This window comes from Heterocephalus glaber, unplaced genomic scaffold (assembly GCF_053883595.1).
Source record: "Heterocephalus glaber isolate CG9 unplaced genomic scaffold, H.glaber_assembly_v1.0 deba00001067, whole genome shotgun sequence".
NCBI lineage: Eukaryota > Metazoa > Chordata > Mammalia > Rodentia > Bathyergidae > Heterocephalus > Heterocephalus glaber.
Window position 1 is genome coordinate 1,554,339 of NW_028258187.1, and position 24,291 is coordinate 1,578,629.

General features: G+C 45.7%; 1 protein-coding gene across 3 annotated transcripts; it reads left to right on the forward strand.

Moving 5' to 3' along the window:
• Taf1a (TATA-box binding protein associated factor, RNA polymerase I subunit A) lies at positions 1-23,438 on the forward strand. 3 transcript variants are annotated; one of them, XM_004867415.4, is made up of 11 exons: positions 1-303; positions 1,040-1,162; positions 3,330-3,499; positions 5,426-5,539; positions 7,203-7,401; positions 11,901-12,031; positions 13,112-13,270; positions 17,571-17,637; positions 18,329-18,452; positions 19,340-19,494; positions 22,982-23,438. In XM_004867415.4, the coding sequence occupies exons 1-11, from the start codon at positions 204-206 to the stop codon at positions 23,092-23,094; spliced, it is 1,455 nt and encodes a 484-aa protein (XP_004867472.1). In that variant the 5' UTR covers positions 1-203; the 3' UTR covers positions 23,095-23,438. The 3 variants fall into 3 exon arrangements, with proteins under 3 accessions (XP_004867472.1, XP_021102106.1, XP_087065980.1); XM_087209854.1 differs by having other exon boundaries at positions 13-303; positions 7,215-7,401; XM_021246447.2 differs by lacking the exon at positions 22,982-23,438 and having other exon boundaries at positions 11-303; positions 18,273-18,452; positions 19,340-19,479.
• Positions 23,439-24,291: the final 853 nt, after the last annotated feature.

Genomic DNA, 24,291 nt, shown 5'->3' on the forward strand with positions numbered 1-24,291 from the left:
CGGAAAGTCACTTCCTGGGTCGAGGTGCTGACAGCCACATTCCCAGCGGGAAGAATTAGGGGTGCGCCGCCACGGCGCCCGAGGCAGGCTCTGCGCATCCTCGTAGGAACCGCTCGCTACTTCCGCTTCCTGTGCGTCCCAGTGGCCGGCTCCGGCGCGGGGAGAGCGCGGCTCCCTGTGGGACGCTTGCGGAGGCCGGCTGCATGCGGCCGACTGCGTGCGGCGAACCTGCGTCGAAAGGGGCGCGGGAAGACTGCGGCGGGGCTCACCCGCACTTCCTTCTGGATGTTCTGAGGACGCAAGGTGGGGTGGAGGTTTTGGCAGGCCAGCGCGCGCCTTCGGGGGTCCCGGAAGGGATCCTTGGCGTTAGGGCTCCTCGGAATGCGATGCGGGCCAGAGTCAGATCCGCGCGCCCTTCACACGCGTTTACTTCGCCTCACGGTTTGACTTTAGAAGGTTTTCTCTGGCTGCTGTGTGGAGAAGCAAACTCTGAGAGTACCAGTGAGAAAGCCTGCTGAGCAATCGAGGCCCAGCTTGACGGTATCCCGAGCAGGAATGATGCTGTTGGGGACCGAGAGGCCCTTAGCTGGCGAAGCTCCCGGAGATGCTAGCAGCTGCCCTGCTCACTTTGGCACGGGGAGGAGCGAGGGGTCTCCGGACCACGCTTAGCGTCTGTCTCTCGCCTCATTTCCCACAGTCAAACTTAAGTCCCTCGTACTCTTGTTGTGCTGGTTTATACTATTTTATTATGCATTTCGCTGTTTCTCTAGTTTTGAGGGGTTTTTTCCGATTAAGGGACAGTATCTTTTGTGTCTTTGGGTGCACTTGCCATACAGTAATAGTTCATTTTTCTTATGGATCCTTTTGGATGTTGCTGAAATTTCATCTTGTACTTTGAAAGAGTTACAGATAAAATGAATTTTGCTGGTCAAATGATACTTTATGGATGAATTGATGGCAGGTTTTCCATGTAACTCAGAAGCCTGTGGGGTTAAGATACACCAAAGGGAACTGATACTGTATTTTTGGTTTGGAATAGATATGAGTGATTTCAGTGAAGAATTGACAAGGCCTGAGTCAGAGGATGACCAAGAGGAGGCATCTACGGTCTCTGGTACAAGAGTGTACTTTCCGTGGCTTCAGAAGCATCTAGATACTGTAGGTAAGTACGTGATGTAGAGCTGTTAGCTGCAGTGCAGGCGGTGGTGAGATTCAGTATGGATACAGAGGGGATAACCAGGCTGGTTCCGTTTCCAAGATAGGAATACTATGAGTTTTTTTTTCTTTTCTCCATTAAAATCCCTTGTCTTTCAATTGATAATAAATAGTATATATTATGGTGGTTGCACTTTTTAAAAGCAGTGCTTGCTAGGCACTTATCTCTGGCCTGGCTGAATAGATAGGCTCATCAGTGGATTTTGGGCATTTCCCATTGAGAAGCACATACCTAAGAAGTATTCAGGGAATTTCTGTTGAATTGTTGAATTTCTGCTTAAATAATTTCTAATAGAATGATGATGTACTAGATTTTAAGAAGAGTATTTTCTTCCATTTTTATCTAACATAAACACAAGCAACGTTTTCTGTGGGCTAAATTCTCTGTAGAAATATATAAAAGAAGCAGTTGTTTGCATGTGTGTTGGGTGCTATAGTCCTGGGAGTACATGTGAGCCAGCGCTTTCTCATTGCCCTGGAATGTCTTTCTTAGCTCTGCCTTCTTTCCCCTGCAGGAATTCCTTGGCTCCTGCAATTTAACTCCCATATTTAAAAAATCTTACTCAAGTGTGTGTGTGTGTGTGTGTGTGTGTGTGTGTGTGTGTGTGTGTAGTACTGGCAGTTGAACCCAGGGCCTTTGCACTGAGCTCCATCCCCAGCCCTTTTTATTTTGGGACAGCGTCTTGCTAAGTTACTTAAGTTGCCCAAGCTGGGTTTTGATTTCCTGCCTCAGCCTCCCAGAGAGCTGGGATTACAGGCATGTACCACCACACCCTTGTAAAAACTTTAAAGTATTATCTCATTTGATGACCTCAGTAAATGAATCCTCAATAAATCTATGTGCTAGGCGTTTTAAATATGAGGAAACTGAAATTTAAAGAAGTAGTGGTATTAGGAGTCAAATCCACTCTTTTTTTGTTTTGTTTTTTGAGACAGGGTCTCACTATGTAGTCCAGGCTGGCCTTGAACTCACAAAATAGCCCAGGCTGGCATTGGACTCCCAGTAATCCTCTTGCCTCAGCCTCCCGAGTGCTGGGATGACAGGTGTGCGCCGCCATGCCTGGCCAAATCCACTCTTAAATCAAGAGTCAAATCCTAGTCTGTCTAATTTCAAAGGCTACATTTGTAGCCTCTGAGGTAGAGAGGTACTTCCTACCTCTATATCTTGGCCCGAGAACAGTCTTCTTTTGGGTGAATGGAAGATACTTTAAGGAAGAAGTGTTTTGTCAGTTTTCCGTGATGGTTGCCTGAGACTGTTGCTGACCTGGGTGGCTTGACACAGAGCTTGTTAAGTGAAGCCTCTGATTCAGAGGCCAGATGGGGCATATTCTGCATTTCCAGGTGGTTCTAATGCCGCTGGTTTCCGGATGACGCTGAGTAACAGGTGGTTTGTCTACATTAAAACAGTCTGAGAAACATTGAGTCTACAGCAGTAGTCCATAGCTTTTTTTCCTTACATAAGCCCTACTTTGTCCCTTTCTGCCTTGCACAATTTTAAGGTGCCATTTAAATTTTTTTTGTAGTAGTTATAAAAGATATAATTTCCAGTACATAATAGTGTAATAGCATTTTATTTTTTTAATTTTTTATTTATTTTTTTGGTACTGGAGATCAAACGCAGGTCCTTGCGCTTGTGCAGGAGGCGGCGAAACCACTGAGCTAAATCCCCGGCCTTGTAATAGGATTTTAAATGAAGTTGTATTATTTTCAAGTTTGCTCTACATTATTGAGTTGCGGTAACTTGGTTCTGAAAGATGAAAGCCCACGTGGTGTTTTCAGAACACGGAGAGATAATAAAGACTGTGCTTGCTAGGATGAACCGGTGAGTTTTACTCATTCTAAGTACCAGGGCCTGTGCTTTTGGGGACTTTGAGAAATCTTCCCCAGAATTTTTAGTGCAAAGCTGAAAGATTGAGTCAGATTTGAAGTGTGTGGTAGCTCCGGTGGCTCAGCAATATCAGCTTAGTTCTTTTCATTTTGTTTCCAGTGAGGCTGGCCTTGGTTGGGGTGGGCTGGGTTGGGCAAGAGGTGCCCTCTGTTCAGCCTGATAAGCCTTGCGCTTGAACGAGGCAGCCTCTAAGGTTTTTGAAGAGTTGAATCTTTCATATTTCTAGCGACTGGAGGGAAAAAGAAGAAAGACTTTGCTCAGACCACAGGTGCCTGTTTAAGTTTCATCCGGGAGGCCCTGCTGAAGCACCAGTGGCAGCAGGCCGCCGAGTACATGCACAGCTACCTGCAGATCCTGGAGGATTTTGACAGCAACCAGAGGCAAACAGCGCCAGAGGTGAGCAGCTGGGAGAGTGAGCATCCGGGAGGCTGCCTCCAGGTCCACCCGCAGGGCTTTTGGGGGGGTCTCAGAGTGGCTCGCCGAAAGCTGCTGAGAGTAATCTTGTGGGGAGAGTTTGTGACAGGACACTTTTTTACCTGCTTCTTTTTACCTGTTATTTTAACAGGGCCCATAGAGTCTGAACTCTGGATTCTTGGATCCCCGATATTAATTTAGTCCAGTAATTCTTCCTACCCCCCATCCATGGGATATTTTCCATCCTCAAACAAAAATGTTGTTAATTCTATGTTAGAATCATCTTTCGATGCCTACTTCTTCCTCAGGCTTTGTGTCTGTTTTTCACCCTCCCTTTCAGCAAAACTCTTTGAAAGAATTGTTCTCTTCCTTTACACAGAGTGATCTGCTTTTTGTTTGCTTTGCAGTACTGGGGATGGAACTCAGGAGCTTGTGCTTGCCAGGCAGACTGCGGCACCACTGAGCTACATCCCTGGCCCTGTTTTTTGTTTTGTTAACAGTTTTATCAAGACATAATTTACAAGCACATCATGTAGTTCGCTCACTGAAAGTGTACAATTTAATTTTCTAAATGTTTTCACTGAATTGTGCGACCCATACCATCGTCTAAATTTAGGATATTTCTGTCCTCCAGATTCTGTCACCAAAGTTTGTATCTGAGGAGAAAATATTTTTATTAAAATTTGTCCAGTCTGATGAAAATTCTCTCTCTCTCTCTTTTTTTATTTTTTGGGGTACAGGGTATGGAACCCAGGGCCTTGACACTGAGCTACATCCCAATCCTGTGACTTTTGATTTTGAGACAGGGTATGGCTAAATCACTCCGTTGCCCTGGCTAGGCTGGAAGTCATCCTGCCTCAGCTTCCCGGACCTGGTCTTGTGGGAAATTCCCGCACGGGTGCTCTCAGTACAGGAGAGATGTGAGCCTGTCGCTGGGGTCTCAGGAGAGTCCAGGCTGTGGTCTTGGTTTGTGGAGGGGAGGATGGGGCTGAGAGAGGGAACAAAGCCAGCGTTCCTGGAACCTGAGTTTTCCGACTTACTGTCCTGATTTGAAGTTTTATATTTACTATTATTCTGTTATATTGTTTCTATAACAGATTTTATTATTGCTATATCGTTATTATCATTGTTATTAATCTATTTGTATTTATTATTCTGCTCACTGTAGCCCAGGCTGCCCTTGAACTGTCAGCCATCATCCTGCCTCAGCCTCCCGAGTGCTGGGATTATAGGCGTGCACCACTATGCCTGCCTATAAGTTTTATATTCAATATGTATATTCATTACGTGCCTTTTTAAAATTGCTAATTTAATGGTACTATTATACTTAGCATTTTTACTATTTTATGTTTTATTTATTTTGTGTTTTTGATACAGGGTCCAACAAACCTGTTAAGGTTGGCCTTGAGCTCACTTTGTCGCCCAGGCTGGCCTCGAACTCACAGTGATCTCCTGCCTTAGCCTCCCGAGTGCTGGGATTGCAGGCGTGTGCCATGACACCTTGCTTTACCTGGTAGTTTGTTTTTTTTTCTTCTGTACCGGAGATTGAACTCAGGACCTTGGTCTTACAAGGCAGGTGCGGTGCCACTGAGCTGAATCCCTAGCCCACCTGGTAGTTTTAAATTAATTCAAATGGTTGAGAAGATTTTATTATATAGTATGTGATACGAGTTTTTTTTTTTTTTTTTGGTACTGAGGATCGAACTCAGGACCTTATGCTTATGAGGCAGGTGGCGGAACCACAGAGCTAAATCCGCAGCCCTGTAGTACCAGTTTTACTTTATAAACTACTGTAAAATATTGATAGTAATGGTCTCTCAGAAAAAGAATTATAGGTTGTTTTTCAATGTTTTAATCTGAAAAAATGTTCGAATCCTTACATTTTGGTAGTATTTTCTTGTTTGACAGATCATATGGAAGCTTGGAAGCGAAATTCTATTTTATCACCCCAAAAGCAGCGTGGAGACTTTCAACACCTTTGCAGACCAGATGAAGAACATTGGCGTCTTGAACTATTTGAAGGTGAGCGGAGGCTTTCTGACTGTGAGGTGTGGTCCGCACCCGAAGTGCTTGTGTCCATGACAAGTGGGCAGTGATGGAAAAGGGAGGGCTGAGACAGCTGAATGAACTTGATCTCCATTCCTTCTGTCGCCTGTTACGTTGGTTTTCTCCATTTGCCCGATGTTGGCTTGTTTTCCTCTGGCCTTTGTGAATCGTCTCACTGACTACAGGCGTGCAGGCCTCTTAGTGAGCACTCCAGTTCCCTGGGTGTCTCCCTGGCGGCGGGGTGGCTAGGCTGATACTCACGCCCTGCTCACGATTGTGCCTTGAGTGCTCTAGGGAACCACCAGGCTGTGCTCCACATGGCTGGAGCTTCCCGATGTCCGGAGCAGTTTCCGTTTAGAATTGGTTTGGGGTCTGACTAATTAGCTGAGGGAAGAGTTCTGGGGTGTGCACTTAGGAACAAGGCGATCTTGACCTCTGCTGGGCCGGGCAGCTGTGGGGAGAATTAAATGGGGCGACTGTGGTTCCTCGGGAGGAGGAGCTTCCTGACCAGACAAGTGGAAGGAGGCGTGGCCTCCTGCACACTGTGTGCGCCTCATCTTTCTTCTTTTCAGAAAGAAGCTGGGTAGCCATTTGATGAGGAGAAGGGGTGGAATTTTAAGGAACTAAGTGGTTAGGCCTCTCCTGGCTCATAGAATCTGCCCAGTAGAAGTAAGGAAACGAGGGAATCTCATTTCTTGCTCCAGAACCTGAGGCACTGGTTGGGATAAGCAGTGAAACGTGCTTTATTGTTAACCATTTTGAAAGCACTTGTTTTCCGGGCAGTGTGCCCCTGTGGTTCTTGCAGTGAGGGTCCGTAGGTGGAACCGTGTTGTGGGGTCCCTGGTAGGGCCGCAGGGGAGTAGGCCTGGCCCGGGCCCATGCCGGGAGTGTGGGTCTTACCCTGTAGGCCGTGGGCACCATCAAAGGATTTTACCCGGATGACTAACCAGGTGAGGCTTCTTTGGTTGCTGCATGGAAGGTGGATCCAGGGCGGGTGGAGAGGCCAGCTGAGAAATTCCCGCAGCAGTTTGCGCTGAGAGTCGTAGACTTCGTGGTCCGACTCTTCCTGTACCTTTAGTTGCACTTGCCCTGTTCTACCCTCCTGTGCTCATCTTTGAGTGTTTCATTTTATTGCTTCTCCTGTTCCTGGTATACAGTTTCCACCTGAATTCAAGCCATTCTTCAGCACCTCTTATTCAGATGTTTTCTCTGAGCTTATGTGACATATATTAAATAATTACTGATTTTCCACTGTTGGCCAAACTAGGCATTAAGTATGGTGCAAAATTATCTGAATGAACCCTCGACAGCACCCTTCTGGAGGGTTAGTGACACTTGTCTCATGTAGCTGGTGAGGCTCACACAAGGTGAATAAACTCAACTTATTTGCTTTTAAGTGGGAAACATTTGTTTTTCTTTTTTACTGTCTTCTGTTGGCAAGTTGACATTATTTAGCCCTCATTTACATAATGTTAGTTGTGTCGAGGATCCTTTGCTGGACTCACATGTTGCCGGGGACAGCGCCACATGTTTTGTGTCCTGCTGTGACTCAAGCCTTGTAGACCTTGTGTTTCCTGAGCTGTGGGTCGCGGTGATCTGATGACTAGTGACAGTGGGCCCCTCCTTGTTACTGGTGCAGATCTCCTTACAGCACGCGCTGTACCTCATTCACTGCGGGAAGCTGGAGGAGGCGAGCAGAAATCTCAGTCAGGCAGAGACGTGGAGATACGGGGAGAAGTCATCCTCCCAGGAGATGCTGATCAACCTGGCGCAGGCCTATAAGGGGCTCTTGGAATATTTCAGTTGGTCTAAAAAGAAGATGGAATTGTCAAAGCTTGGTGAGTGAACCTGAGTGGACTTTATCCTTTTTTTCTATTTATTTACTTATTAATAAATTTTGTTTTATTCTATCCTACTTCCCCTCTCAAGTCCCCTCTCCTCCCTGTGTATAAAAACTTTGTTTCCATTTTTTCCTTCTATTTTCCCTTTTTTTCTTGTCCCTTCCCTTCTCCCTCTGTCCTCACATATTCCCCTTCCCATTTGAACACTTTCTTCCCATTTCCCAGCATCCATTATACATTTCAGTCCTTATTTCCACTTTTGGTTTCTCACATGAGAAAATGTGTCCCATTTATTTCACTGAAGAGTATGGACTCAAGGTCCATCCTTCTAGTTATAAATGTCTAAAGCTCATCCTTCTTTATGGGAGAGTAGTACTCCATTGTATAAAAAACCCACATCTTTATCCACTCGTGTGTTGATGGGCAGTTGGGCTGTTTCCAAATTACAAACTGTGCTGTTATCAACGTGGGTGTGCATATTTCACTGTGATATGATGCTCTTAATTCTTTTGGGAAGATACCAAGAAGAGGTATAGTTGGGTCAAATGGAACCCCTAGTTTTAGCTTTTTGAGGAATTTCCACACTGATTGGTAGTGGTTGCACCAGTCTACACTCCCACCAGCAGTGGAGCAGGGTTTCTTTTACCCCACAGCCCCTCCAGCATTTGTTATTGGTTGATTTCTTGATAGCAGCCATTCCTTCTGGGGTGAGGTGGAATCTCAGCGTTTTAATTTGCATCTGTCGAATGACCAGTGATGTTGAACATTTTTTCATATGTTTATTTGCTGTTTCTAATTCTTCATCTGAGAAGTGTCTTTATTTCAGATGCCCATTTTTGCTTTGGGTCTAAATTTGGGAGGTCTGATTTTTTTGAGTTCTTTACATACTCTAGATAATAATCCTTTATCTGAATAGCTGGTAAAAATTGTTTTCCCACATTGTAGGTTGTGTCTTCACTCTGTTGGTGGTTTCTCTTGCAGTGCAAAAGCTTTTTAATAAGATAAGGTCCCAGTTGTTAATTCTTTGTAGTAATTCCCATGCAGTCTGGGATTTGTGAACTTTGTTCTTTAGAAACTGAAGGACAAAAGGCATCTTAAGGCAAAGCCCAGTTATCTCCCTGCTGACTTCATCCAGATGGTGTAGAGAACAGGCATTTTATTGGCTTTAAATTCTTGGTCATCCTTTATATTTCTTTTGAGACAGGGTCTTGCTGTGTAGTTGAGGCTTGTCCTGAATTCTCTGTGTAGCCCAGGCTGGCCTCGAACTCATGGCAGCTTGCCTGCCTCAGCCTCCTGAGTGCTGGAATTAGAGGCTTTCGCCACCTCACCTGGCATCCTTTATAATTCTGATACATCAAAAACCTTTCAGTCATAAATTAGGTGGTTCACTTCTTAAGTTGATGGCCATTTTAGATGCTTGGCTTTTCTTCACATGATTTTGTCAAAGATTTCTGCACATTCATCAGAGCAGTGGAAATGGATTCTATTCAGGAACTACAACAGTAAGGGGGGGAGCTGAGCTCTGTTCTGATTGGTGCAGTTGACAGCTTTCAGGGTGAAGAAAGGGCCACAGTGGCTTGGGCAAGGCCGCAAGTGAGAAGGTGCAAAAGCAGAAGGGAGGTGGTTGTGCGAGCCACCTGTCTTTCCTGGGTGGCCTGTGGGTGTTGGGCAGTGTCTTGGTCAGTTTCTTGGCGCTGAGACGCAATACGCCCGCAGCTCTAGGATGGAGAGGTCTGCTTTGGCTCACAGTCTGTAGAGGTTTCGGTCCATAGTTTGCTGGCTCTGGGGCTGGGCGGCATGGCAGAGGGCATCGCAGAGGAGAAACAGTCCCTGTCAGGGCAGGGCAAGCAGTGAGGTCAAGGGAGAAGGGGAAGAGAGCCTTCCAGGCCACAGCCCCGCCTAAGTGCCTGAGGCTGTGCAGGGCGTCTGGCGGGGGGGCCCTTCCAGGCACTGACTCAGGGCCGTGGCTGAGGCCGCCGTGTCCAGATCCGGGTCCGGGTCCGGTCCGTGTCCGTCCTCGTCCTGCACCTTGCCTGGCACAGGCAGCGGTTCTGGCAGCGCCATTTCCTCAGGCAGCCATGGCAAGGGGCTGGGGTCAGCTGGGCGGTGGCCGTGGGCTGTCAGCTGGTGGACGTCAGCTGGTGGACTTTCCCTGTCTGCAGGCGGGGGTGGTGGGTGAGCCTTGTCCTGAGGGCCCCCAGGAGCCTGGCTGGAGTTTGCTCAAGGGGCGACTCTGCCAGTTTCCAGGAAAGGTCGCACCATGTCTTTAGCAGCTGTTACTGCACGTGATCAGCCTTGCTCCCCTGTGCTCAGAATGACGTCTCTTTGATAGTACTGTTCGGCAGAATGATACCCACCTAAAGAGTAGGGCGAGGTAAAGTGGCTCCATTTCTGTGTGAAGTCCATTCCTTGCCCCTCACCCTGCAGTGCTGCTGTGGCCCTCCTGCTCCCACGTCAATGTTTTCTGGAGCTGTGAGATTCACTGCGCTTTTGCCTTTCATTTTCCGTGGTCCCCTCTCTAGGACAAGCCCGTTTCCATGCCTTTCATCCGAATCCTAGTGTTGGCTTTTGTCAGCACTCCTGTGGTGAGCTCGAGCGCTTGTGCTTACGTGGTTGGTGGCGTTTCCTGGTTCGCTGGGCACCGGTCACGGTTCTCGTCCCTCCTGTCTGTGGTCTCTCCCTTCCCCTCTGCGAGCGAGGTCTTTGCAGCCTTGTCCCCTAGAAAACCCTCCGCCAGTAGGACTCAGCACCTCACTCCTAATACCTTACTTGTGGCATACTGTTTCTTTATTCAAAAAGGCTTACTCATACTAATTTACTGGGTTTTAAAGCCAGCATTTGCTTTTCTTCTTACATGTGGTCAGGTAGGACTCACACAGATCCTTGGCTGAGCGCAGCTGGACATGGCATTGTGACTGCCACTCCCATGGTGGGGCCTTCAGTACCTGTGCAGCTGGCACTCGGTTCTGCTGCAGCGAGAGGCGGACGGGGTAATGTGTGGCGCTTAGTAGAAGGTCTTCAGCCCCAGACGCCTGTTACAGGAAGTCAGGCCTGGCCCGTAGATGCAGGCTCGGGCCACCTGTGTGCTGGCCTGGACTTTGCCTTGCTCTGTGGCTGTCTCCGTGTGTGTCATGCACCTCCTTTTCCTTCAAACCCAGTTAACACTTAGGGACCTGCTTTTTTTCTTTAACATTTTCCCCACATCATATCTATTCTCCCTGTGCTTCATTTCCAAGTCTGTATTGATAGGTACTCAGTTGATCCACTGGGAGAAGATAAACTGATGCTTCTCAGGGTTTGAGATTCCTGATGAGCATCTGCCGGCTGTTTCGGACAGCTGGGGCTGAGTTCTTTTCCTTTTAAACCTTTAAGGTTGTGAAATAAAACATACAGAAAAAATGCAAGAACTTTTTGTTTTGTTTTGATACCGGGGATAGAACTCAGGACCTTGCACTTGCAAGGCAGGAGGCGGTGCCACTGAGCTAAATCCCCGGCCCCTATATAGAAAAAAAGATGTGGAACAAATACAAGGAACACACTTAAAATGAACAGCCCGGAACCCCCACCAGACTTAAGGGACACAGCATTTATACCCAAGTGCTAAGATTTTTGGTGCTTCTGGAAATGTAATTGTTTTCCTGATTTCATTTTTTAATGGATGGACCTTGTACTTTTTTAAGTGGATTCTTAGGATTTTCTATTTACAGGATCATATTATCTGCATAGAGATAATTGTGCTTCTTCCTTTCAAACCAGATGTCTTTTCTGTTGTTTTCTCGTTTAATTGCTCTGGTCGAAACCTGTGGCATAATGAATAGAAGCAGCGAGAGAGGAGGACCTCTTTGCCTTGTTCCTGATTGGAGGGGAAAAGCATGTAGTCTTTCCTTATCAGGTTTGATGGTAGCTGTGGGTTTTTCATGAATGTCCTACATCAGATTGAGGAAGCCTCTTCTATTCCCAGATTGTGGAGTGTTTTCATCATGAAGCTTTGTTGAGTTTTTTCAGCTGCTTTTTCTGCATCTGTGGAGATAATCCTGTAATTTTTGTCCTTTATCCTATTGGTTTGGGTTAGATCAATAGATCTTTGTCCTGTTCCTTGTATGAATTGATTTTCAACTATTAAGCCAGCCTTGGCCTCCTGAAATAGATCTCATGTGAGCAGTGTATGTAATTTTTTTATATGTGGCTGGACTCATTTTTGCTTGTCTTACTGGGGAATATTGTGTCTGTATCCTGAAGAGAGACCTGTAGGTTTTTGTGTTTTATTGTCTGCTTTTGATGTCAGGGTAGCACTGACCTCATAGAGTAAGTTGAGTTATTCCTTTCCATTCTTACTTTGGGAAGAGTTTGTAAAGAGTTAGTATTTTTCTTTGCATGTTTATTGGCATTCACCAGTGAGCCATCAGGACCTGAGCTTTTTATTTGGGTCTTCTGATTACTCATTTAATAGGTCCTCAACATTGAGTGACTTTTAAATATCATTTATCTTTTGGCAGATAAGGATGATTATGCTTATAGCACAGAAGCCCGAAATATATTCAGCCACAGCTGGAAAACATCTGTAAATTTTAGTGCACTGATTAAAACTCCTGGAGTTTGGGACCCTTTTGTGAAGAGTTACGTAGAGGTAAGTCGGCTTCTCATCAAACCATATCAGTTTCATTTAGTCCTAGACCTATGCAAACTCTTCCTGCCTGGTTTTGTTGAGCAGAAGGAAACCTGGAGAGAAAATTATACAAACAGAATGAAACAAAGACCGAAAATAGAGACAGAAGTATGATGTGTCTCTTTTTTTTGATGTGAAGAATTTCTGTTTACTATACTGTCAGTGTTCCTCTTGTCTATTTTCACCGTTGGATAACCTCCCTTGGTCACATGCCTATAAAATAAACAGCAGTATAATTTTTATTTATTTATTTGATTTTGTACCGGGGATCGAACTCGGCACAGCACCATGCACTTGTAAGGCAGGCGGCGGAACCGCTGAGCTAACTCCCCGGCCCTGAACAACAGTATAATTTTAAATGTCAGTTCTATATTGTTCTTGTGGAGCTGAAAAGAAAAAGAGATCTTTGTGATTTGGTGGGACACAGAGCGGATGTGGACAGAGATCTGAAACCAGCTCACAGACGTGGGCTGTAGAGTCAGGCCTTGGAAAGCTCCTAAAGACGTCCTTTCATGTCAGAGCCACTGTCAAGGGACGGGGCCCTCAGGCCTGGACATTGGGAGGAAATCTTCAGAGTGCCTCACTTTCTGAAAACTTATGAGCACTAAAGTGGTAATGGTGTCGTCAGCGGTAATCTCCAGAGCCACATCCTGATTTGCCCAGGAAGGCCCGTGTCACAGTGGCTGCACCATGGCGTATGCCCCTTTGCGGGCTGACGTTAGGCCGGGTGCTGAGGTCACTTGCCTTGGTTCCCTTTCCTTTAGGGCTTTTGTTTCTTGTGGAGCAGTTGGTAGGTGAAGTCCCACATTTTCCGATAACAGCATAGTGAGCTGCAGTGGACCCCAGGGCCTTGTGAGCTATCCTCTTCCATGGCTGCTGTGACATGCCTATGGAGGTGGAGATAGCGCGAACTCTGTCCCTCTACAGCCCCATTTGTCGGTTCTGTGATTTTTTTTTTTGTGCCCAGTAGTGTTAAAGTTGTGATTTTTTTATAGTTGTCTTAAAGAATTCAGCTAAGATATTGTAGCTTATCTTACACAGATGCTGGAATTCTATGGTGACCGAGACGGAGCCCGAAAGGTGCTCACCAGCTACGCATATGATGAAAAGTTCCCTTCAAACCCGAATGCCCACATCTACTTGTACAACTTTCTAAAGAGAGAGAAGGCACCAAGAGCGAAACTGCTAAGTGTGCTTAAGGTATGGACAGCTGATTTGTGTTGCATAGGACTGCGGCTCCCTGTTTGGACGTGCTTAGGTTGTTGCTTTCCAGACAGCGTGTGACTGGTGCCCTCGGGCTGCTGCGTCTGCAGGCTGTAGGGGACCCTGCTTCAGGGACCCCCTTGCCTGGCTCTGGTGGGCAAGTTCTGCCTTGGGTTTTTGTGAAAACCAGCCCCCAAGTGTGTGCTTGGATGCGTTAACAGACAGCCACTTCCCCCAGGATGTGCAACCTTCTGTCACCTCCCAAGCCCCTCATTTCCCCGAGCAACTGGCAATCACTGGCCTGTTTTTTGTTGCTGTAGGTTAATTTTACATTTTCTGGACTTTCATACAAATTTAATCTCTCAGCTTTTAGTTTTTAAATCTGGCTTCTCTGGCGCAGCACAATGCTTTCAGTTCCACCTGCGATGTCGGGTTTGGTAACTTACTACGTTGTGTCGTGTTCTGTGTTTATACGTAGACTTCTTGACCAACATTTTGGCCTATTTTCACTTTTTGACTATTACAAATAATCCTGCTAAGAAAATTCACATATCGGGGGCTGGGGATTTAGCTCAGTGGTTCTGGTGCCTGCCTCGCAAGCGTACGGTTCCAAGTTCGATCCCTGGTACCCCCCGCAAAAAAAAAAATTCACATATATGTCTTTCATGGCCACATGCATTTTCATTTTTCTTGAGTAGCTGCCCAAGAGTGGAGTTGCTGGGTAAGGAAAGTTCATGTTGAACTTCTTGAGAAACTTCCCAGTGGCTCACTGAAGTGCCTATACCGTGGACACCCTCACCGTCTGTCTCTCCACCCTCTCACCAACGTGATATTGTTGCTCGTTTTGCACTACAGCCATTCTAGTGGCTGCGTAGGAGCATCTCACTGTGGCTTTTATGTGAATTTCCTAATGACACAGGTTGAGCATCCTTTAATGTCTGTTGGCTCTTCTTGTATCTTCTTCTTCTTTTTTTTTTTTTAAAGGGGGAAAGGTTTATTTGGCTTACAGTTCAAAGAGGTTTCATAGTCAGCTGGCTCCAAGACAGGGTGGTGTGGTACACAGGGCTTGGAGAGATAACAGTTCATGGCAGCCAGAAGGTAACAGAAGCAACAAGGAACCTTAACAGTGTCTTTCTGCCCCTTTTATCTTATTCAGACTCCTCGGATTTGGGTGGTGCCAAAGCAGTCACTGTGTAGTGGTTTAGTAATCACACATCCTTACTCCTAGCATCACGCACTCTAGATTCAGCCACCTATGACCGAATGAGGCTTTGTGGGGACATCTAAACACAAGCCATAACGTTCCGTCCTTGGTCCCCAAAGACTCATGCATATCCCTTTATGCAAAAAATCATTTCATCCATCTGCAAGAGTTGCCAAAAGTCCTAACAGGTTTCAGCATTGCTGAAAAGTTCAAGTCCCAAGCCTCCTCTAAGATTTAAGGTAAATTCTTAGCTGCAAGCCCCTGTGCCGATGAAAAGAAAGTTAAACACTTCCAACATTCAGTGGCACAAGATAGATGTTTCCATTCCAAAAATTACAGCGAGGAGAATACAAAGGAATGGGAACAAAGCAAGTCCAAAGTCGAGCAGGGCAAACATTAAATCCCTCAGTTCCATGTGCAGCATCCCTGGCAATCTGTGGCAAGTTGTGAGCCCCAAAGGGCTTGGGTGGCTCCACCCCAGTGGCACTGCCAGTGGTTGTAGCTCCCATGGGTTCTTCCCTGTGCTGGCTCTGTTCCCTCCTTGCGGTTTTCCTCAGATGATCCTTGGTCCTGGCTTCTCCGTACTTCTGAGGTCTTCACTGCACTCTTGGCTGCACACTTGGAGCTTCACACAGCCCTCTCAGAGGCACTGCCCGGCCTCCCAGGCCTCCTGAAAGAAGAGTGGAAGCCTTCCTGACCCCCAACTCTTCCATTCTTCATGGGCCTAAAACCAATGCCACATAAATGATGCCAAGGTCTGCTACCAGCTGGAGCAGTAGCCAGGCTTCTCTCTCTTGCTGTAGAGGTCAAGTGCATGGATTGATGAGCACTCTGACTCCAATTCCAAGGAGCAAATTCTCTAGGCTGCCACCATTATGTAACGTGGTGTTCTGGGGCATTCTTCTCAAAGCAAAGTCTTTCACTCTTGCAATTTTGAGGATGGAAACAGTAGAGTCCTGCTGCTGCTTGTGATGCCCTCAGGCCATCTTTTCTATTCTCTTGTCCCTTCTTAGCAATCAGGATCTCTGCTCTGTCTTTGCAGCCCATAGCTTCCTTTCTGACCAAACTCAAAACATACATCATTCTGCTGAGCTCATTGCTCTTGATTCTTAACACAAATCTGGCTTAAAGCCCCCACACCTCAACATTTGACTGCCTTGAAATTTCTTCTGCCAGATTAATTAGCCTGACACCCTTAACTCAGTCTCAGGCAAAATCTCTGGACAAGAGCAAAATGCAGACAAATTTTCTGCCAAGGCGTAATACACAACGTCTGGAGTCCCACAGCCTTCTTCCTAGCAGCAACCTGAGCCTGGTCTTACCAGCTTTCTGGTCTTCTGAGCTCTGACCAGAATCTCCCATACAAAATAGCCTAAGGCATTCCAGCTCTGCTTCTTCAGCTGCAATCTCCAAACCTTTCCTAGCTCTTCTTCCCACAAGCCAGTTCCAAAAGGCTTTTGAGCCACATAGCCAGGTAGTGTCATAGCAGTGACCCCACATCTCTGGACCAAATTCTGTATTAGTTACTTTTCTTTCGTTTTTGAGACAAAATACCTGCACCCAAAGTTAAAGGGGGAAAGGTTTGTTTGGCTCACAGTTCAAAGAGATTTCAGTCCACAGTCAGCTGGCTCCCAGGAAGGGTAACAGGGCAGACAGGCCTTGCAGGGGAGAAACAGTCCATGGCAGCCAGAAGGTAACAAAAGCAACAGGGGCACTTTTATCTTTTTTTGTTAAATGTCTGTTCACATATTTTGTGTGTCTTATTAAGGGAGGGGGGAGTTCCTTATCTTCTTCCTGATATGGGAGATTGTATATAATCTAGACACCGTTTCAGGTATATGGACTATAACTTTTCTCTCCAATTGTTGCTTGCCTTTTTTCCTTTATTTTATTTATCTTTCTTTTTTTGGTACCAGGGATCAAACTTGGGACCTTGTGCTTGCGAGGCAGGTGGTGGAACCACTGAGCTAAATCCCTGGCTTGCCTTTTTTATCTGTCTTTTTGTTTCTTGTCTTTTTGGTGCTGAGGATCAAACCTAGGGCCTTGGGCATGCATTCTACGGCTGAGCTACAATTTCAGCCTCTTTCTAGAGTTTTCTTAACTACCAGTGTCTTTCACAGAGCAGAAATTTCTAATTTTGATGAAGTTCAAATTATGCATTTTTTTCTTCTATTATTAGTGCTTTTTAAGCCAATAAATCTTTGCATTACCTCAAGATAATAAAGATTGTGTTTTTCCTTGAAGTGTTATGTAGCTCTTTATGTTAAATTCTGTGATAGATTTTTAGCACACACATATATAATTCATGTATGTATTTCTGTATGTGAAGTGTAAGACTCAATCTTAATGTTTTCCCCGTTTATTGAAAAGACTGCCCTTCCCTCTTGGAACCTTTGTTGTAAATCATCTGGCCACATATGAACTCTCCCAGGGCTTTCATACTGAGCTACATGCCCAGCCCTTTATGTTTCCTTTTATTTTTTGAGATAGGGTCTTGCTAAGTTGCCCAGGTTGGGCTCAGACTTGCGATCCTCCTGCTGTGGCCTTCTGAGTAGCTGGGGCTTACAAGTGTGTGCCACCACACCTGGCTTAGTCCTTCCTGTTCTTAAAAAGAAAAACCTTTAAATTTTTTCCTGTTGTATGAAAGGATCGTTGGAATATTTGCCCCCATACCCTGTTGTACTGTGTTCCTGAGTACAGTCTCCAAAGTTATCTCTGCTTTTTGAGATTTTGTTGCATGTAAATATTCCGTGATCTCTCGTAATCAATAAATATTTTTTCTGTGTGGTTAAGTCCAGCTTCTGAAAGTAAATTACTTAAAAATTTTAAGTGTGGACAGATGTGTGTAAGACACAAATGAAAAGTATCCATCTATTTCCTCCAATAGTCCTATCACGTTGGCAGGATTTTTAAAAATAGCTTTATAGAACATAGCTTGCTATACTCAAAGCCAGATTAAAAGCAAAGTATCTTTTAAATCCTTGATTTCATTTATAAGAACATTTTAGCCAGTGAGAACTTTATTTGCAAGTTAGCTGAAATTTGAGAAATATCTTTACAGTGTGTAAATTACAAGATTAATCTTTCTTCCAGATTTTGTATCAGATTGTACCATCTCATAAACTGATGTTAGAATTCCATATGCTACTTAGAAAATCAGGTAAACCATTTTTGTTTTATCCCTCTTTGTGCAGATAGCGGTAGTCCAGGGATCCGCAGGCGATGCCACCTCTGCCAGTTTCTAGAAACCACATGGGATTGGCAGCCGTGCACCGGGGCCCTGTCCCTAGCTGGTTCTGTGCTGGGACAGCAGTGCTGCGGCTGTCACAGGCGCAGAGGGCCTTGCAGAGCGTAGAGCATTCACTGTCTGGCCCTCAGCAAAAGTGTTTGCCTACCCTACTAAAGAGCACTAGGCAGTAGTTAGCAAAAGACAGTGGCTCCCCTTTCTGTAATTTGCCTCATTTAATCCCTCCTGGGCTTCGGCTCAGTAAAGAAAAGAACACGCTTCTTAAAAGTAAGTCAGCTTGCTGGGCCCCCTTGGTACAAAGACTGTGTAGGCTCCACTCCTAAAAGAAATGCATGTATCAAAACTGCCCAAATAGGGCAAGTATTTTAAATATTGTTCTCAGTTGGACAAAAATGGAGGGTCAGACTCACCGCCTTGACTTCAGTTAGTGTGAAGTATGTCACTGATTCTTCAGATTCATCACAGTGTAATGAATTGTTCTAAACTGTGAACCAGACCAGAAGGCTTACAATTTAGTACTGTTTTATCAACTGCACGTGTCTTTTTAGCTCTGTGCATTTCTTCAATACCGTATGTAAACCTGAACTGTTCACGACTGTTGCAGAAAAAGAGGAACACCATAAACTGGGATTGGAAGTGTTATTTGGGCTCCTGGATTTTGCTGGATGCACTAAGAACATAACTGCTTGGAAATATTTGGCAAGCTATCTGAGACAGATTTTAATGGAGTAAGTAGGAGACACTGCATTTATTCCCGAATCATAATTTCCCCATGTTTTAGCTAACAGCAATTTTCTTAAAAAGCTTTTTTACTTATGTCTTTGGCTTTCTTGAGCTGTATCTTTAGCTGTTTTCTTCTGAGTATGTCAGAAGCTAGAAAACACAACCCTAAGCTTATCATAAGAAATTCTATCCAGATAGTTAGTGCTATCAAAATAAATGTCACACTTGTCTGTTGTGAGCTGAGTATTTAAAACTCAGTTTCTTTTTTTTTTTTGGTACCGGGGATCGAACTTGGGACCTTGTGCTTTCGAGGCAGGCACCAGAACCACTGAGCTAAATGCCCAGCCCTGAGTATTTACTAGTTTTTTTTGGTACCGGAGATTGAACTCGGGACCTTGTGCTTTTAAGGCAGGCGATGGAACCACTGAGCTAAATCCCCGGCCCAACCCTGAGTATTTAAAACTGCACCTCCGCCAGGCATGGTGGCGCATGTCTCTAATCCCTGTACTTGGGAGGCTGAGGCAGGAGGATCACTGTGATTTTGATACCAGCCTGGGCTACACAGAGAGTTCAAGTCCAGCCTGAAGTGCATGGCAAGGCCTTGTCTCAAAAAGAAAAAACAAAACTGCACCTGTGACCATAATATCATTAGAGCCACATTTTGAGTAAAAGAAAAGGGGTGGCTTCTACTCTCATCTTGTGTATGAGAGGAAAGATTATCACAAGATTAAATTTTACTTCATTTTATGTCCATTTGAGTTGGTTAGGAAATCCGTTGTCAGTGGAAACCATCCTCACTCTTACCTTTCCATGAATTCCAGTAAATTCAGATTCTGGCAGGACAGATTTGTCCCCATCTCTGAGCTTCCCTTCTGACGTGTTTCTCTTCCAGGAATCGTGTTGCATGGGTCCAGGAAGAGTGGAAGTCCAGGAGGAACTGGTGGCCAGCCTTCCATTTCAGCTACTTTTGGGCAAAAAGTGATTGGAAGGAAGATAAAGATTTGGCTTATGAGAAAGCACTGGTAGCTGGAATGTTATTAGGAAAAGGTGGGTGTTTTTGTGTTCATTGTATTAAATGGAGCTTTTGATGTAGCTTTGATGTAGCTTTTGGCGGATGATGAAATTACAAAATCCGACTGTGTGTTCACTTTAGAGCTTACTTAATGTGGAGCCTGTGGGTTCCAGATGCTTGAGAACTAGCTTGTCTTAGTAATTTTCTCATCACTTGGACAGAATGCTCAATACTCACAAATAATAGGAGAGGAGGCTTATTTTGGCTCATGTTTCAGTCCATGGTGGGCTGCTCCAAGGAAGAAATGGCAGAGTGACGGCCTGAGCAGAGGAGAGCTGCTCACATCATGGCAGCCAGGAAGGAGAGAGAGAGTGGAGGAGCTGGGAGGAAGACGAGCCCTTCCAGTTGCCCCCCAGTGACCACCTCTTCTGATCAGACCCCACCTCCTAACAGCAAGTCAGCTGTAGCACCCCATGATTCAGTCACCTTCAAAAAGCTCCACCTGTGAGCACCTGCTGCCTTTGGGAGTCATTCTTGATCAAAACCACAGCATTCTACCCCAGCCCCCAAAAGACTTGTGTGCATCTCTTTTATGCTAAATGCATTTAGTCCATGTCTTAAGAGTTGCCAGCCAGGTGTGTTGCACGCCTGTAATCCCAGTACTTGGAAGGCTGAGGCAGGAGGATCACCATGAGTTCAACGCCAGCCTAAACTACACAGTGAGAACCTGTCTCAAAAAAAAAAGTTGCCAAAGTCCTAATAGATCCAGCATTGTTGAATAGACCAACTCCAAAGTCTCCTCTGAGACTCAAGGCACACTCTCTTAGCTGTGAACTTGTTTAAAAATCAGAAGGATAGCGCTGAGGTACAGTGGCGCAGGGTAAACACTCCCATTCCAGAAAGGAGGAATAGGGGACAGAAAGGAATTGGACCCAGACAAGACCAAAGACCAGCAGAGCAAACGTTAAGTCCCGTAGTTAATGCTAAGCATCCAGAGCAAGTTGTGGCCAGGAGATAGGAACTCCAAAGGCCTTGGACCATCCTGCTCCTCCTACAGCATTGCCAGCTGCAGCCCTCACTGTCTCTCTGTTGGGCTAACTGGTCACTGCCTGGAGCTTTCTTCAGCAAACATCCACATCCCTGATTCTCCAGCTTCCTGGGGTCTCCACTGAACTTGCAGCCTCATTCACGACTTCACACACTGCCCTCTTGAGGACACGCTGGCCGGCTGCCAGGGCTTCTTCTGAAATCTTGTTGGAAGCTTCCCTGATCCCACAGCTCTTACATTCTATATCTCTGTGAAACCAGTCCCATTGGATGATGCCGGCTCTGCTGCTAGCTTGAGCAGTAGCTGTGTCTCCTTGGAGAATGGCTGCAGAGGCCTCTGAGTGCCTGATGGCTGAACCTTGTGATGGGAATTCTGGGGGAACCTAGATAGCCCTTCTCAAGCAGGGTGACCTGGGACTCACTTCTCAAGGGAAAGCTGTATAGCTTAGCAGCCTTGAGCCTCTCACAGGTGGTGTCTTGTGGATTTCTCAGATCCCCTCAAGGTATCTTTCCTATTGTCCTGATGCAAAGTACTTGGCTTCTTTTTATGCTTATCTTTTTAGCAACCAACCTGACCTGGGCCAGAACTTTATAGTCCTCAACTTTACAGGTGCTTTCTTTCTGCCCTCCAGCAGAATTTTTCAAATTATTCCACGGTAATGTTGGTCTGCTTCTCCCGGTAGACATGGCTAAAAGCATCCAGCAGTGTCCGTGTCACAGCTTCAGCTCCACATTGGGCTGCCTTGACATTGCTTCTGCCAGAATTAGTCTACTGCCCTGAATCTCAGTCTCCTGTGAAGTCTCAGACCATGAACAAAATGTAGACAAATTTTTTGCCAGAGCATGACATACGTGATCTTGAATCCAAATGGCAGTGGAACCCTGTTCCCAGCGGAAACGTCCTGAGCCTGGCTTTTATTGTTTGCATTCATTCCTGTCAATGTTCTGGTGCTCTGCACTCTGACCAGAATCTCCCATCATGCTTGGCTTCAGCATTCTAGGGCTTCTCTAGCCAGATCCCCAAACCTTTCCAAACTACCCCCAAAAAACAGTTCCAGAAGCTTCTGAACCACATGCTGAGGTAGTCACAGCAATTACCCCACTTTTCTGGTCCCTTAATCTGTCTTTGTCACTCCTCCAACTATGGGACGAAATACCTGACACCCACAGCTGAAAGGGGGAGGAGTTTGTTTTTTTCACCACTGAATATCTCTTTTTAAGTAATTTAGCTAGCAAAATAGAACTGACAACAAAACAAGTTAACATGGTTTGATAGGAGAAACTTATTATTTTGACTCACATTTCAGTTCATAGTCAGCAGGCTCCAAGGCAGGAAGGGCCTGGATGGAGGAGCGTTGCTCATAGCATGGCGACCAGGAAGCAGAGTGAGAACGGAGGAGCTAGGGAAGGAGATGAGCCCTTCCAGGCCACGGCCCTCCAGCCAGGCCCCTGCTAACAGCAGATCAGCTATAGTGCCCCATGATCTGCAAGCCCTGCCGTGAGCCCTGTGGGCACCTTTTTTTTGGTACTGGGGATCGAACTTGGGACCTTGCGCTTGTGAGGCAGGCTGTGGAACCACTGAGCTAAATCCCCGGCCCTGGGCACATTCTTGATCTAAACCGTGTGTCGCTGCTGAATGGACGAAGGACCCAGTGGGGATAGGTCTGCTTGTCAGGGCTCCCCGTGGGCAGAGGCAGTGATTCCACATTGCTGGTTGTGACCCGCTGTCGCGCTCTGACTTGGCTCCACCGTGTGAGCCATCCTGACACTGAATGACCACTGGGCCTCGCTGGGCAAAGAGTTTACCAGGACTACTTTACTAAAAGTACAGAAATGTTCTTTAATGTCCTCTTTGCTCTTTAATATTCTCTGTTGTGTTTACTTATCTATTCCTGCAAGGAGGAAGCATTTTCTCCCCTTAAGATAAAAAACAGAACCGTGCCACCTACTGGCCTCTCAAAGTCTTCTTAAAGAAGAGATTAATTTTTTTTTTTTTTTGTGGTACCAGGGATCAAACTCAGGACCTTGCACTTGCCAGGCAGGTGTGGCGCCACTAAACCACATCCCCGCCCCTGCTGTTTTTAAAATAGAATATTTTGTTCAGTAAAACTTACCTGGTTTGTGCCTTTGAAATATTGAAGGGTATCCATTGCTGAAACGAAACTGCCACAAAATGTGTCCAGAAGTGAAGACAGTAACCCTTCCCCTGACCACTCAGAAGCACTGAGGGGTAGACTAGAAACCAAAGTCCATGCCTTTGTTCTGATGGACTGGAAGTGCCTCTGTGCAGGAAGCGCTACGTCCCTGGTTCCAGCCCTCGGAACCTGCGAGGCCCTTAGTGTAGACAGCACAGATAAATCATTTCCAGTCATTAGCAGGCTGGAGTGGAGGAACAGTTGCGAAAATGTAGGAGTGTACTTTAAATAGCTGATGAGTATTGAAACGTTTTGCTTTTTTTTTTTTTTTTTTTTTTAGGTTATAGGTATTTTCGATATATTTTAAAACAAGACCATCATGACCTAAGGAAGAAAATTAAGCAGATGAAGAAATCAGTGAAGAAATACAGCATTGTAAAACCAGCAGTATGATATTAAATTTCAGTTATTTTCCACTTGTAGCCACAGAGTGGTAGCTCAGTAGATAGTTACTGAATTTATTTATTTGATGTTGTAAAAGAAGGGAGTTTATATGACTATAAACATTATTTTTGTACTTTTTATATTTATTTTCTTGTCAGTTAAAGCTCAAAAATAGCTCATTTCCCTTGCTCTTTGTAACTATAGTTTTTCTTTTTTGTAATGTTAAATGTACTATTTTTAAAGATGATTCTTCAGATGAAAAAAAATTATTTAATTGGAAAATATAGTTGTACAGCAGTTACTGTTTACAGGTGACTTCCCTCATGCTCTTGTGTAATAAAATATAGAACGTATACTGGTGTGAAATGAATTTGTTCTCCTTTTAGATTCTCATTGACTCGTGTTTGGTTTTCCACCGTGAAGGAGAGTATCAGTGAGTTCTGGGAGGAGGCTTCGAAAGAGCTGGGTTCAGGAGAGGCCCCTGGCCGAGAAGGACCTGCGTCCGTGCCTCATGTGGCTCCGGGGCAGGCAGCAACTTCCGGCCGCACTGGCTCTCGGCCAGGGTTGCCTGGCACATGCGCTGGAACTCACGCGGCGTCCCCTCCTCTTGGAAGCAAGAACACAGACCAGAGTTTCATGGGCTTATATTTCTCCTAATTTTAAATCATCTGCAAGAAAATCAGGGGATGAATCATGCTTATTAGTAATTCATATCTCAGTGTTGCTTCACACTTTTAAGTAAGAGGTCTTAGCGAAGTTGTATCCAGCCTTGTACCACACACAAGAAACAAGTCCGAGTTCCCCAGAGCCTGAGGGACCCACGCCAGCACTGCAGCACGAACAGGGCAGCTGTTCCGCTGGGAGTGGCCGGGCGGGCTCTGGGAGTCCACGTAAGTTCAGCAGTACAGGAATGCGATCCCAGCATAGGCCGGGAGCCGCCTGTCCTCTCTCTTCAGTAAAAGCTGTAAACCAGGACTCAGTCCCAATGACCTCTGGAGAATGGAGGTGGGAGAGCATCGAGTGGGCGTGGCTCCTGGCTTCCACCAAAGCTTCCTTTCCTGGGATTTTTGTGCCAGGTGTCCGTCTCTGACTTCAGTCAGACCAGTGCAACCACCACGGAAATGATTCTGGGCTCCTGAAGTGAAAGAAAACCAGTTCTGAGGGGAATAACGGGGGCCAGCACTCCTCACACACTTGGGGCTTTAC